Below are 15,396 nucleotides of genomic sequence, written 5' to 3' on the forward strand. Positions count from 1 at the left end.
GCTGTCTTCTGTATGTTCACATTGTCTTCCCTCTATGCATGTCTGTGTCATAATCTTTTATTATAAGGACTCCTGTAATATTGGATTAGGGCCCATTCTCATGGCCCCACTGCAATTTAATTACTTCTGCAAAGGCCCTATCTCCAAATATGCTTATATTCTGAGGTGTCCTGGGGGTTAGGACTCTAACATAGAAGTTCTGGAAATGGGGGTGGAGGAGGAGAGACATAATTCAGCCCACAACACCTACAAAGGTGAAACACATGACTTCAAAGACATGTGACACGTGCAGAGATAGGTGGTCACCATTTGCAGTGCTTCTGTATCATTTCTGAACAGCACCTGGGTTCTCGATTCAGACAGTCCTAGACTCCATTTCTGACTGATGTTTCATGAATGCTTGACTTTAGTCATCTGACTCTTACCTCTGAGCCTCAGTTTCCTCATTAATGACATGATAATTACATGACCTGACCACAAGATTGTTGGTACTAGTTGCTACTCAAGAAACATGAACTTGCCCAACCAGGCGGTGGAGCAGTGGATAGAGTGTCGGACTGGGATGCAGAGGACCCAGGTTCGAGGCCCTGAGGTCACCAGCTTGAGCGCAGGCTCATCTGGTTTGAGCAAAGCTCAGCAGCTTGGACCCAAGGTCGCTGGCTTGAGCAAGGGGTTACTTGGTCTGCTGTAGCCCCATGGTCAAGGCACATATGAGAAAGCAATCAATGAACAACTAAGGTGTCAAAACAAAAAACTAATAATTGATGCTTCTCATCTCTCTCTCTTCCTGTCTGTGTGTCCCTATCTATCCCTCTTTCTGACTCTCTCTCTGTCTCTGTAAAAAAAAAAAAAAAAAAAAAAAAAAGAAGCTCTGGCTGGTTGGCTCAGTGGTAGAGTGTTGGCCTGGTGTGCAGGAGTCCCAGGTTCGATTCCCAGCTAGGGCACACAGGAGAAGCGCTTATCTGCTTCTCTACCCCTCCCCCTCTCCTTCCTCTCTGTCTCTCTCTTCCCCTCCTGCAGCCAAGGCTCCATTGGAGCAAAGTTGGCCTGGGCGCTGAGGATGGTTCCATGGCCTCTGCCTCAGGCGCTAGAATGGCTCTGGTTGCGGCAGAGTGACACCCCAGATGGGCAGAGCATCGCCCCCTGGTGGGCACGCCAGTGGATCCCGGTCAGGTGCATGCAGGAGTCTGTCTGACTGCCTCCCTGTTTCCAACTTCAGAAAAATACAAAAAACAAACAAAAAAAGAAACATGAACTTGGCCCTGGCCGGTTTGCTCAGTGGTAGAGCATTGGCTTGGAGTGTGAATGTCCTGGGTTCGAGTCCCAGTCAGGGCACACAGGAGAAGCAAGCACCTGCTTTTCCACCTCCCACTTCTCTCTCTCTCTCTCTCTCTCTCTTCCCCTCCTGCAGCCATGGCTCTATTGAAGCAACTTGGCCCCAGGCGCTGTGGATGGCTCCTTGGCCTCCACCTTCAGGTGCTGAGAAGAACTCGGGTCTGACCAGGCAGTGGCACAGTGGATACAGCGTTGGACTGGGATGCGGAGGACCTAGGTTTGAAACCCCAAGGTCGCCGGCTTGAGCATGGGCTCATCTGGGTTGAGCAAGGCTCACTAACTTGAGCCCAAGATCGCTGGCTTGAGCAAGGGGTCATTTGCTCTGCTGTAGCTCCCCCCCCCCCCGTCAAGGCACATATGAGAAAGCAATCAATGAACAACTAAAGAGCTGCAACAAAGAACTGATGCTTCTCATCTCTCTCCCTTCCTGTCTGTCTGTCCCTATCTGTCCCTCTCTCTGTCTCTGTCACAAAAAATAAATAAATAAGTAAATAAAATAAAATCTCTCTTTATTAAAAAAAAGAGAGAAAGAGAGAGAGAGAAGAAGAGCTCGGTTGCTGAGCAATGGAGCGACACTCAGATGCACAAAGCATCACCCTCTCGTGGGCTTGCCTGATGAATTCCTGTCCGGGTGCATGCGGGAGTCGGTCTCTGCCTTCCCTCCTCTCACTAAATAAAATAAAATTTTAAAAAAAAGGAAGCAAAAAGAAACATGAACACCTTTCTTCTTTTCACCTTTGACTCTCCTTCCCTCTTTCCACCTTTCTTACACAAGTTACATACCCACACCTTCCTGGAATTCTTTCCTCTGCAGCTTGACTTAAGAGAAAGATAGGATTTTTTTTTTTTTTTTAACAGAGACAGAGAGAGGATCAGAGAGAGGGATAGATAGGGACAGACAAACAGGAACAAAGAGAGATGAGAAGCATCAATCATCAGTTTTTCGTTGCGACACCTTAGTTGTTCATTGATTGCTTTCTCATATGTGCCTTGACTGTGGGGCTACAGCAGACCGAGTAACCCCTTGCTCGAGCCAGCGACCTTGGGTCCAAGCTGGTGAGCTTTTGCTCAAACCAGATGAGCCCGCGCTCAAGCTGGCGACCTCAGGGTCTCTAACCTGGGTCCTCCACATCCCAGTCCAACGCTTTATCCACTGTGCCACCGCCTGGTCAGGCGAGAGAGGATATCTTTGACTTTGGAGGAGCCCCTAATGTGGGAGGGTGGGATGAAGTGGCTGAGCATTGTCTGCTGCCTCTTCCAGGATGAAGATGGGAAGGAACTGACTGACGAGGACATCCGAGCAGAGGCGGACACCTTCATGTTTGAGGGTGAAGATGTGTGGCAAGGCTGGGTTAGAATGGGGGTGCCCACTGTCTGAAAATAGCACCTCTGCTATCTCCAGGAAGTCTCAATTCAAGCTTCTCATCTGCCTGCAGGTCATGACACAACATCCAGCGGGCTCTCGTGGGTGCTGTTTAACTTGGCCAAGTACCCAGAGTACCAGGAGAAGTGCCGGGAAGAGATCCAGGAAGTCATGAAAGCCCGGGAGCTGGAGGAGCTGGAGTGGTCAGTTTGGGCTCATAGGGATTGTGGGGGCAGATTGAGTCTCAGGTGTGAATCTCTCCACTCTACCACTTATTGACTTTCTGACCTTCAACAAGTCACTCAAGATTCTTGAATTTCAATTTCTTTCTTTTCTTTTTTCTTTCTTCCTCCTTCCCTCTCTCCCTTCCTCTCTCCCTCCCTCTCTCCCTTCCTTCCTTTAGCAAGCAAGAGAGAGACAGAGAGAGGGACAGGCAGGAAGGGAGATGAGAAGCATCACCTCATAGTTGCGGCTCCTTAGTTTTCCATTGATTGCTTTCTCATACGTGCCTTGATGGGGGGGGGGCTACAGCTGAGACAGTGACCCTTGCTCAGGCCAGCGACCTTGTGCTCAAGCCAGCAACCTTGGGCTTCAAGCCAGTGACCTTTGGGCTCAGTCCAGAGACCATGGGATCATGTCTATGATTCCACACTCAAACCGGCAATCCCAAACTCAAGCTGGTGAGCCTGCGCTCAAGCCAGTGACTTTAGGGTTTCAAACCTGGGTCCTCAGAATCCCAGGTTGATGCTCTATCCACTGTGCTACCACCTGGTTAGGACTGAATTTCAATTTCTTTAACTGTAAAACGGGATGACAATAATGCATCTGCCTACCTCATAATGCAGGAGTTCTTAGGAGTGTCTTAGTTAGCAATGGCTGCAAACAATTAGCTCTAAACTCAGGGATTACAGCAAGTATTTATTTTATTTCTTGTTCTTGTCTGCATATTATTCTTGTTACTGTTGGGCAATGCTGAGTTGGATGGGTTACTTGCATACCAAGGTTTGGGTTGAAGTCTGTCTCTCAGATCTCTTCATTCTCCTTTAATGGTCAACTGCCCTGGGAGTCTTTGTCTCAAGGTAGATTCCAGAGCGCACAGAGCCATGTAACTTTAAACAAAATTTATCAGGATGACATTGGTTAATAAAATTATATAGGTTTCAGGGGTACAATTCTATAACACATCATCTGAATATTGTATTGTGTGTTCACCACCCAAATCAAGTCTCCTTCCATCACTATAAGAGCCACATGACTTAAAACCTCTGCTTGCATCATAACAGTCTATTACCAATAGCAAATCACGTGGCCAAGCCCAACACAAATGGGGTGGGACATACACTCCACTCATCCAAGTGGAAGGCACTGTAGAATCACAGGGTACAGGTATATAATTCCAACACAAGAGAAAGTGAAGAATCGGGAACAATAATCCAGTTGACTTCTCATGTGTGTAGTGTAGAGCTACTTCTGGATAATGCAAATAAAACACAGCATTAAATAGCATTGAACAGTGAGAGAGTAGTTCAATGTCAACCTTTCAGATTATGAACTCAAGAAGGAACTCTCAATTGGGTCTTCAACACCTTGTTTACAGCCTTTTTAACAAAGGGAGAGGATGCCCCAGGGCTGAGAACTGGGCAAGGGATGGTGTCCAGCCAGAACTTAAAAACTCTCTTCAGGATTTCCCAGTGGTACTTATGTTTATGACACTTTCATGTCAGGCATGACATTTGACTTTTAAAGTAACAACATAAAGTTTCTTTGAAAGAGAATATGTTAGTGTAAAGAAAATGGCTAGATCATGAATCAAGTTATACTTAATCCAATTTTAGGCTCTGAAGTCCAAAGGAAAGAAAAATTAAGTAAATAATAGTAAAAGGAGCCTGACCTGCAGTGGTGCAGTGGGTAAAAGCATCGACCTGGAACACTGAGGTCGCCGGTTCAAAACCCCAGGCTTCCCTGGTCAAGGCACATATGGGAGTTGATGCTTTCTGCTCCTCCCTCCCTTCTCTCTCTCTGTCTCCTCTCTCTAAAATGAATAAATAAAATCTAAGAATAAATAGTAAAAGGAGAGAATGTATGGGTTTTATAATATTGAAATTGAGCCATACAAGCTGGGAAATTACTGCTGCCTGAGCCCCCTTACTTTCCTGGTACCTCCTCCAGGGCCCCCAATTTCCACATAATTTATCAGTTAACTGGTTAATGCCGGGCTCCCCGAAGACTGCTCATGCTGCTCTGGTGTGCTGGGAGTCAGATACTGAGGATAAGTGGTGTGTGCAGGGCACAGCTGCCAATGCTAGAAGTTGGGGCCAGGCTGAGATCCTGGACTGGTTTCCTGTGCAGTCACTCCTGAGTGTGTATGTGTGGCATGGCCTCGAGTCGCCCCTATTGCATGCTCCCCAGGGATGACCTGACCCAGCTGCCCTTCACCACTATGTGCATCAAGGAGAGCCTACGCCAGTTCCCACCCGTGACCCTGGTCTCCCGCCGCTGCACAGAAGACATCAAGCTCCCAGATGGGCGCATCATCCCCAAAGGTGCCGACTGTGCTCCCTGCTGCCTGACTGCTCTGTTGCTCATGAGGGCTTGATCATGCTTGCCCCAGGTGCACCATCCCTACAGATGGGGCGGCTCTCTGTGTGGCTGGTGCTTCTGGGGTGATGGTGGAGAGTCAGTGGGGGTTAGAGGAGGGTGAGTCCAGGTCGAAAGGAAGCAGTGGGTGTGGTGGGGTGGTTCCTGTGTAGGTACAGGCATAGGAAGATTGGTTTCATTCAGTTGCCAGATATGTCCTGGAGGCTGAGCCCTGCCCTGAGAGATGCTGGGGATCTAGAGAGGCCTTGTCCTCAGGACCTGCTGAGGAACACAGCAGGGCACAGACATTCCCATCCACACGGGGTCTGGGATGAGATAAAGGGAGGGAGCAGCCCAAAGGAAGGAGCAATGGCACTCTTTGGGGGAGAGTGCAGGGAGGGCTGCTTGGAAGAGTAAATGTGGTAGGTTAGCCTTGGAGATTGGAAGTAAAAGAGAGAGAACCAAAGGCCTTCAATATCAGACTAAGGCCCTTGAACTTGATCCTCAGGGCAGCATGGGAGGTGTTTGAGCAGAGGAGGAGAAATGCCAGATATGTAAGATCCTATGTGGCCAGCAGAGCAGCCAGAAAGTTGATGTGGACTTCTTAAGGAGGCATGCAGCAGAATCTTTCAGGGAAGGATGGGCAGGAAAGGTGGCAGATAGGTCATGGAAGACCCTGGCTCTAGGGAGGGGGTAGGTCTCCAGAAGAGGTCCTGACTCCTCTCGGCCTCACTAACCCCACCCCTCCCCACAGGAATCATCTGCCTGGTCAGCATCTACGGAACCCACTACAACCCCACAGTGTGGCCTGACTCCAAGGTGAGCTCCTCCTCTCCCTCAGCTTCCTTTTCAAAAGATGCAGTCCTGGGACAGAAGGGCGTCCCCTGCCCTGCTTCCCAGGGAGCCAGACAGCAGGGCTGGATGCAGGACTTGAGTACCGTCCTGACCACTTATTCACCCACTCTCTGTGAATTCTCTGGGTCCACAAATATTTATTGAGCACTTACTGTGTGCCAGGTACTGTGCTGGGCACTGAGGACACAGAATGTCCTCTTTACTCACATGGAGCTTGTGGTGAATTGCAAAGGAAGAAGAGCAAAAATAAGATGATTTTGGGTATTAGTAAATGTATAAAGGAAATAAAAAATGGAGTGGGTGGGGAATAGGAGAGTACTGTAGCTCACATGGTAAGGAAAGGTCTTATGGAGAAAGATGTTTGAGCTGAGTCCTGAAATTATGAAGAGCATAGAGAAACATGTTCCAGGCAGCATTATCAACAAGTGCAAAGGCCCTGGGGGTGGGAATAAATCAGGCATGCCTTAACAGCAAAAGGAGGTGGTGTGGCTGGATTATAGTGTGGTTTTCTCTGTCTAACTGGGCTCTCCCCAGAATATGAGAGGGCCAAGTTGATATGGGTAGGCCAGTGCCTAGACTCACCCAAGCTGCTCCTGCTTAGGTATACAACCCTTATCGCTTTGACCCGGACAACCCACAGCAGCGCTCGCCACTGGCATTCGTGCCCTTCTCCGCGGGACCCAGGTAACTTTTATTTCCCCCAGTCCAAGCCAAGTGTAGGAGGAAAACCGAGGCTGGTGTAAAGTCAGGGATGTGCCTATCAGGAACAGAGACTGCATCCCACTCAGGTGTCCTTTCGACCAACCTGGCACCCTTTTTGTGTCCTCAATGCATTTGTAAGCCCCCAAATCAGATCTGCGATAGCACCCCTGGGAATTAAGTGCACCTACTGTGTGCCATGCCCTGAGTTCTGGGCTCATAGGCTCCCAAAGGCTCTATGATGCACTGACTTGTTTTGTAAATGAGGAAGCTGAGGCTCAGAGCGGGAGGTCATTTATCCAGTTCCAGGGACCCGGCTCACACAGTCGTCATTCCTCTAGGAACTGCATCGGACAGAGCTTCGCCATGGCAGAGATGCGCGTGGCCGTGGCGCTGACACTGCTGCGCTTCCGCTTAAGTGTGGACCGAACGCGCAAGGTGCGACGGAAGCCGGAGCTCATTCTGCGCACGGAGAATGGCATCTGGCTCAACGTGGAGCCGCTACCTCCGCGGGTCTGAGCACAGGTGCACCCTTGCGGAGCCTGTGCCCAAGCCCGGCTCCGAAGCCGAGGCCTCTCCCCGAGGGACCAAGCCCCGTGCACAAAACTTTGTGGGCAAAGGCCACGCCCCTTGAAGTCCAGCCTCTGCTCCTGGAGGGTCAAGGTCCTTCATTGAGCTGTCCTTAGTGCAGGCCACGCCTCTCAAGGCCAGCCCCGCCCCTAGAGGTCCAGGACCCACCCCCTGAGTGCTCATTTCTGCGGTCTTGTTTGAGGACCAGACTAGGCCACACCCCTATGGCCTAAATCCCGCCCCCAGCACCCCGCGGATCCGGGTCTTCAAGCCCCACCCGCCGAGCCTTCTAAGACTTTAAGACGAGATCTGGATTCAAGCCTGGCTCCACACAGATTCTTGCTGACTTCTAAATGGAGAACCTGAGATCTGGAGCCCGAGGTCAGAGACTTGAACCTGGACATCACCTTCCTGAGGCCCCCAGCTCAGATGGACGAACCTTTCAGGCATCAGGCTACATCCCATGTCCCAGCTATTTGCTTTTGTTGTTTTGTAAACTCAGACCCTCCCTCTCAAGCGCCTTCCTTCCTCCCTTATTCCAAGGCCCTTCTCAGTGTTCTGGTTTTTGTAGAATAAAAGCAAGGGATACAGACATCCACCACCATCTAGCCTGACCAGATCCTGACACCTGGAGCCCAGCAAGGAAATGAGGGGCCCTGGACAGTTGGGAGATGGCTGAGGGAAGCTGTGAGCTAGGAGGCTGGAAAGCCATTTGTCCTCTGATATAAACTCAGACTTTGGGGATCAGTTTGTGTTTTCATTTATTTAATCAACAGACTGCATATTAATTGTCTGCTGGCCCTGGGTCAGCACAGCTGGTCTGATTCCTGCCCTCAAGAGGACATAGGGAATGAATGTTGAGCAAATAATTGTACATATAAACATTTACTTAAACCTCTGACAAAGGCTCTACGGGAGAGGTCCTCTGTGCTGGTGAGCATAACAGTTGGTGGGGGAGGCTCAGGGAGAGCTGCTCTGATGCTGAAGTGGGAGTAGAATTTAAGTGGTGACAAGGGAAAGAAGAGCAGTCCAGGCAGAAGGAACAGCATCTGCAAATATCCTGAGATGAGAGGGAGCATGGTGTGCTCCAGGAGCCCATAAGGGGTCAGGGTGGCTGGATCTAGGGAGTGGCACAGAATAGAGGAAGTGTGGGCAGAAACTATGGGCCATGTCACAGTTCAAGCCTTATGCTGAGGGCAATAGGGAGCTAAAGGGTGTGTGTGAGCAGAAACAGGACACGTCATGATCAGATCTGGGCTGGCAGGGAGGTGTCTTGGAAGGGGGTATTGGAGGCTGGAAACCCAGGGAAGAGGGAGGCTGAGGTGTAGGTGGGACAGGAAGGGTGGGGACTGAGGTGAGGGAGGATGTTAGGGTAAGTCCCAAATCTGGCTGCAGGAACTAGATGGTGGAGTAGTCCCTGATGTGGTAATATAGAAGGTAGGGCAATGACAATGTCTACAATAATTATACTGTATTATTCATCAAATTGAACATCTGCTGTGGGCCAGGCAGTTTTGAGCTCTTGCATAATTGACAATCTAGAAAAGGGGTCAGATAACAAATGATTATTAAACAAACAAATAAGGAAATTTACAAAAGGCCTTAGAAACCACTGATTTTGTTGTGAGAATACTAGGGAGCAATGGAGGTTCTGAGCAGAGGAGGGACAAGATTTGTCATACAGTATTTGGCTGCTTTGTTGAATAGAGACTGTGGAAAGCAAGAATAAGGACTAGAAAAGTGAGGTGGGGGTGACCACATTAGTCCAGGTAAGAGATGACAGTGGCTTCAACCAAACTGGGGTCTGTACAGGTTAAGAGGGGCAATTGGATTCTGATGAGAAATGATTGTTTTATGAAGGTTTTCAATGGATGGAATGTGGAGTTCATGAGAAGGTCAGGGCCCCAGGTTTCAGCACCTGGAAAAATGGAAGTGCCATCAGTCAAGAGGGGGAATGCTGAATGAAGTAAGTTGTTTTTTAGGGGGTGAGATTAGCATGTCATTTTGGGTCAGGAGGACTTGGAGCATCGAGTTGGCAGTTAAGATAGATGGGTCTCAAATTTGAGAGAGTTCTGGGCTAGGATATACATTTGGGAAGCCTCAGCATTTAGATGGTGTTTAAAGTCCCAAAGACTAGGTGAGATACCGCAGATGTGTGTGTGTCTGTGTTTGTGTGTGTGTGTGTGTGTGTGTTCACAAAGGAGGGGTTTAAAGATCAAGCCCTCAGGGTCTCCAAAGTTAATATAACAATAATGAGATTTAAAATTGATTTAGCTCTTTCTGTGTGTCCTTCCTATTTCTTTATTTTTTTCTTTCTTTTTTTTTCTTTTTTCTGAAGTTGGAAACGGGGAGGCAGTCAGCCAGACTCCCGCATGCGCCCGACCGGGATCCACCCAGCATGCCCACCAGGGGGCGATGCTCTGCCCATCTGGGGCGTTGTTCTGTTGCAACCAGGCCATTCTAGCACCTGAGGCAGAGGCCATGCTCAGCACCTGGGCCAACTTTGCTCCAATGGAGCCTTGGCTGTAGGAGGGGAAGAGAGAGACAGAGAGGAAGGAGAGGGGGAGATGTGGAGAAGCAGATGGGCTCCTCTCCTGTGTGCCCTAGCCAGGAATCGAACCCGGGACTCCTGCACACCAGGCCGACGCTCTACCACTGAGCCAACCGGCCAGAGCCTGTCCTTCGTATTTAATATTCTCATTTAATTCTCAGAGTTACTGTTATTATGTGATATTGCTATTATCTCATTTAACTGAGTTGGAGATTGGGTCCCCCAGAGTGGACTGATTTACCTGAGGCCCAACAATGATATCCTTGGGACCTCAGAGAGAGGACCCTGAGTCCCTTTCTACCTAATCTTTTAGGCCTCCTGGTCCTACTCTGGGTCCCTAGATTCTCTTTGCTTGGAAGACCATCAAGAAGGGAAGGCATGGGTTAGGGGGCATGGAAAAGAGTCAAAGCTGGGCTATTGATCCTGGGGCGCCCCTGGGTGGCATGTGCTGGGATCCTTGGCCTGAATGCCCTGTCCGAGGCTACTCCTAGACTGCATGGAAAACATACGGTCCCAGGCCCTGCAGGAGCCACCTGCTCTTGCTGACACCGCCTCTCCCATATCCCTGTCCAGACAGAAAGTCTCCAAGTGCTCATCACTTCCCAAACATTACATCAGCTTCCTCAATTCCTTCTCCTTCCCACGTCTGTGCAACCCCATAATTCACCAGCAAAAATAATTTGACCTTGGGTGGCAACATATATGGGTTCAAACCCACGCTCTACTTCTTCCTAGTGGTGGCCTTGGAACATGACTGCCCTTCTCTGTACCTCAGTTCTGTGCATTTTACAGGATCATCATGCTTGTAATGCACATTGCCTTTCTGCTAAGGGTCTTTGTGGATGAATGAGGGAGGAGGGGAGGTGTGGGGTCCATGGGACCCAGGACACGGCTGCACCTGCGTGTGACATCTGCTACTGTCACAGACAGCTATTGGGCCTCCTTCCTCTCCTGAGCGTGTTGAAGGCTCCCTCTACTGGAAAAGTTCGGGGATGACAGACTCTAAGGAGTCGGATCTCCATTTAGTGTGTATGAGTGTGTGTGTGTGTGTGTGTTTGCGCGTGTGTGTGTATATATATGTATGACTGTGTGTGGATGGGTGTGTTGAGAAGAGAGAATGAAAGAACCCCACTCACTAAACGACTGTAACTGTCCACATCAGGCTGTGCTCCTGCTCAAACCAGGAGTCCCTGTCTAGACTCCCTGCCTTGCAGCAGGCAGGAGAAATAATGTGTTTGCAAGCAGCCCTGACTAATGACAGTTGGGTGCACATTTCTCCGCTCTCTCCCAGAGGTCCCCTAAGGGAGTGAGCCCCAGGCACCCACAGTGGGAACTTCCTTTCTAAAGCACTTTTTCCCTGCTGACTCCTCTTCCTTGTCTCACTTTCCCACTGCCTTACTGGCATATTCTGGTATCACTTCCCAAAGACACAACTTGCAGCTGAATTTTTGCCTCAGAATAAAGTATTTGCACTACAATCCTTGTATCACAGTCTACTTTCAGGGAACCCAAACTAAGACACACTATGCTATTATGCCCAACACTCAATCCGCACGGGCCTGTTATTATGCCTCCCCCCTTTTTGTGAGAGAGACAGAGAGAGAGAGAGAGAGAGAGAGAGAGACAGATAGGGACAGACAGACAGGAAGGGAGAAAGATGAGAAGCATCAATTCTTTGTTGCAACACCTTAGTTGTTCATTGATATGTGCTTTGACCGAGGGGCTCCCGCAGAGCAAGTGACCCCTTCTCAAGCCAGTGAGAAACCTTGGACTCAAGCCAGTGATTTTGGGCTCAAGCCAGTGACCTTGGGCTTCAAGCCAGTGACCCCACACTCAAGGTGGTGAGTACATGCTCAAGCCGGATGAGCCTGTGCTCAAGCTGGCAACCTTGGGTTTCGAACCTGGGTCCTCTGTCCCAGGCTAATGCTCTATCCACTGCGCCACTGCCTGGTCAGGCTAGAAATGTAAGGGTCAGAGAGGGCAAAACACTTGCCTAAGGTCACACAGCTGGAGAGTGGCAAAGCTGGTCTTTGACTCTGGGCCATCGGACCCCAAGCCCAGTGGTTGCTTTCCTCCTGGAAGCCCTTGCTAAGGGCCAAGGGATGGGGGTTGTTGACAGCTAGTAATGTTCATGTGTGTACCAGAGGGACCTAAGACCTAAGGCTGGTTTCTATGTCTTCATTCTGTCATAAAATAAGAAATAATTGCAAACACATGCTTGCTGCTGACTGTGTGTCAAGGTAGTGTTGTTATAAGCACTTAATTCATCTATCTCCTCTCTCCAAATATTGCATGGGCTTGATGTAAAAAAAGTCGCAAGTGTAAAACTTTTAAAGGGAAATTCTTCCATTTTTGCTCCCCACTCCCAGCCCAGCAGTGTGGTTTATTTTTTTCCAGTTTTTAAAAATTGCATATATGAACACTTCCCAATACATATACAAACATTTATGCATACAAAACCACTTTTTAAAGAGAATTTTTAAAAATAAGAGTTTATTTGAGCCAAACTGACAACATATGCCAAGGAGTAAGATCTCAAATGCTCCCACACATAACCATTTTTTGAGGACTCCAAACATGTTGAGAAATATAATCTATTCCAGTTAGATATTGTAACTAACTGCCAGGAAGTTTAGTGTAGGAAAATGGCTGAGAGATTAAACTGCAGCCTTGAAACAAGTCTGTGGTGTGGACTTCGGAAGCCAAGTCCTGCGGGGGCAGAATGCTGCTCTGGCAAGCACTACTATGATTGTTTATAGGAAGCAGCTGATCCCTAGAGCCATTTTCCTACATGCCTGGGGGGTATCAGTTGGCCATCTTGTTACATCCCAGGAGACAGGCCACAGCAAACCCAAAGTGAATTTTATAAGTTTTATTGCAAACCTGCGCAGGGACTGCAGGCAATCCACGCAAGGGAACACTGCAACCCCGAGCTTCTAAAATGGCTCCTTTTTATAGGGTGGCTATCTAGGCTGAGCAAGCAAGCAACGTTTACAAGGGCGGGAGAGGTCGTAGGCAGCATAGCAACGGGGGGTGGGGTGGGTATAGCTCAGTGGAGAATTTCAAACATAAACTTCTGATAAGGGTCTCTGACTCATAGCCTGTTTTTCTAAGAGTTAGACAGTACACTTCCTTGAACCTAACAAATTAGATTCACCTCTGTCTCAGTCAGGGTTCTCCAGAGAAACAGAGCTAATAGCATCTATCTGTTGGGGACTGCAAGCCAACAGGGTCCTTGTGGTTTAGATTTTTGGGGGACAGAGGTGTGGGGGACTGGCAATAAGCTGACAGTCTGCCCAATCCCCCATCTCGCTTGGTTAAGTTGCTAAAGGCTAAGTTTTTCTCCACACCTCCATGTTAGCTGTGATGCTGGAGTGTTTCTTACTTGTCCTATCCCCCATGTCCCTCGGAGAGACTGGAGGTTGTTTTCTTTTTATCATTCTTTTGTGAAGTTAAGATGTTATGTATGGTGGGAGTTTTCTGCACTTGGGAGAATTCTTGGGTTGCCTTGGAAATGTGACTTTGTTTTAATGATCTCTCTGATTTGTTAATGACTTCACTTTGCCCTATAAATAAAGCAGGTAGGGGGGTGGAGACTTGCTTTTTGCAAGCTATCTCTTGCATTGCAAAGAGACCTACCAAGCCCACCTTTTTTCTCTTTAAGCCTATTTTCTTTTTTTGTGACAAGGACAGAGAGAGACAGAGAGGGACAGATAGGGACAGACAGACAGGAAGGGAGAGAGATGAAAAGCATCAGTTCTTTGTTGTGGCACCTTAGTTGTTCATCGATTGCTTTCTCATATGTGCCTTGACCAGGGGGCTACAGCAGACCAAGTGACCCCTTGCTCAATCTGGCGACCTCAGGGTTTCGAACCTGGGCCCTCCACATCAAGTTCAACACTCTATCCACTGCACCACCACCTGGTCAGGCTAAGCCTATTTTCTTAATTCAGCACTGTTCCCACTCAGAACCTGGAATTACTAGCTGCACTGGTTTGGAGCATCTATCTGTCCATCAATCATCTGTTTATCTATCCATTCATCCATTACATATCTATCACCTACCTATTATGCATCTCTATCACCTATTTATCTATCTACCTATTATCTATATATATTTATCATCTAGCAGTCACCATACATATTTATTTTAAAAGTTACATATAATATATATTTATATATAAATTTATATATTAAGTTTTATATAATTAAGGTATATATTTTTCTCAATGGTATATATGTCTATATATAATCTATTACATGGGGAGGAAAGAAGACAAATGAATTCTTTTTATGACACTACACTTCCCAAGTCTCCCTTCTATGAATTTTGGTGGTGGTGAGGCTAGTTTTTGTGAACAATCACCACCCACCAAACAGAGAGAAAGAGATGTAGTAGGTATATCAATGAGTAAGCACCATATAACAGCCTCCCAAGCTTAGTGGCTTAAAACAATAACCATTTTATTTTCTGTTATGATTCTTTATGTCGACTGGTCATTTGGAGGCTAAACTGGGCTGGACTGTCCAAATGGCTCTCTCACATGGCTGGACTTGATACTGACTGTTGGCAGGGAAATCAACTGGGGCTGTTGATCAGAGTTTTACATGAATGAGGACTTTCCATGTGGCCTGGTCTTCCTAACAGCACGGGTTGAGACCGATTAGCAGATACAAGTGTAAGCTGCCAGCTGTCTTCAAGGCCATCATTGGCATGCCAACACCTGCACCGTGTACTGTTGGTTAAGCATCCCAGGCCATTCCAGATTCAAGAAGAAGGGAAATAAACTCCTCTTATTAGCAACAATGGCAAAATTTTGCAGCCATCACCTTGGTGGGTCTGGGTTAGAGCCTGAGATTTTGCATTTCCAAAGTGCTGCGTGTGATATCCATGCTGCCAGTCTGAGGACAAGGTTTTGAGTGGCCAGTTCTTAAGAGTTCATGGTTACTAAGTCCCATTCTTCCCTAAATAGATAATAAGCACCTACTACATGCCAGGATTCACTTTCTCCTGTGCTGTTATATAGAATGCCTTGTGGCTGTTTCCTCTTCTTTCCTCCTGCAGTTCCCCAGACCTATGTGGCCAGCCTGCTGCCTATCATCTACCCTGGCCCTGCCCCCAGCTCTTCTCTTGATGGACCTGTCAGCAGGGGGGTCCACCCCAGCAGAGGAAGAAATCTAGGGCAGTGTGCTCCAACCTGCTGAGGGCTCCAGGAACAGCCACCTAATCATGTAGGACAGGAAACAATAGGCAAGTTTGGACATTTTCCCAACATTCTATCAGTTGCAGAAGGAAAGTCGGTCCCAATCCTTCCACTCAGATCCATCCTTCAAATTCACCCTCATTTAGAAGCCTGGCCACGGGAGACCCCCTAGAGCCTGAGACTCCCTCACAGAGAAATTTGGGAAGGAGCTGGACGAGATGTGACTCCTCTCAGGCCCTCAC

General features: G+C 48.2%; 1 protein-coding gene across 3 annotated transcripts in view; it reads left to right on the forward strand.

Annotated features, from left to right (window-relative positions):
* Nucleotides 1-9,616, forward strand: part of CYP4F22 (cytochrome P450 family 4 subfamily F member 22) — a 43,759-nt gene extending 34,143 nt beyond the window's left edge. For 2 of the 3 annotated variants that reach the window (XM_066348398.1, XM_066348407.1), the window contains 6 exons: nt 2,597-2,663; nt 2,772-2,901; nt 5,108-5,241; nt 6,030-6,094; nt 6,732-6,814; nt 7,171-9,616. In XM_066348398.1, the coding sequence (XP_066204495.1) occupies nt 2,597-2,663; nt 2,772-2,901; nt 5,108-5,241; nt 6,030-6,094; nt 6,732-6,814; nt 7,171-7,348 (657 nt within the window). In that variant the 3' untranslated portion in view covers nt 7,349-9,616. The remainder of the gene's footprint in view (nt 1-2,596; nt 2,664-2,771; nt 2,902-5,107; nt 5,242-6,029; nt 6,095-6,731; nt 6,815-7,170) is intronic. The other variant, XM_066348387.1, reaches the window with a different exon arrangement.
* The last annotated feature ends 5,780 nt before the right edge of the window (nt 9,617-15,396 follow it).

This window comes from Saccopteryx leptura, chromosome 1 (assembly GCF_036850995.1).
Source record: "Saccopteryx leptura isolate mSacLep1 chromosome 1, mSacLep1_pri_phased_curated, whole genome shotgun sequence".
Lineage (NCBI taxonomy): Eukaryota > Metazoa > Chordata > Mammalia > Chiroptera > Emballonuridae > Saccopteryx > Saccopteryx leptura.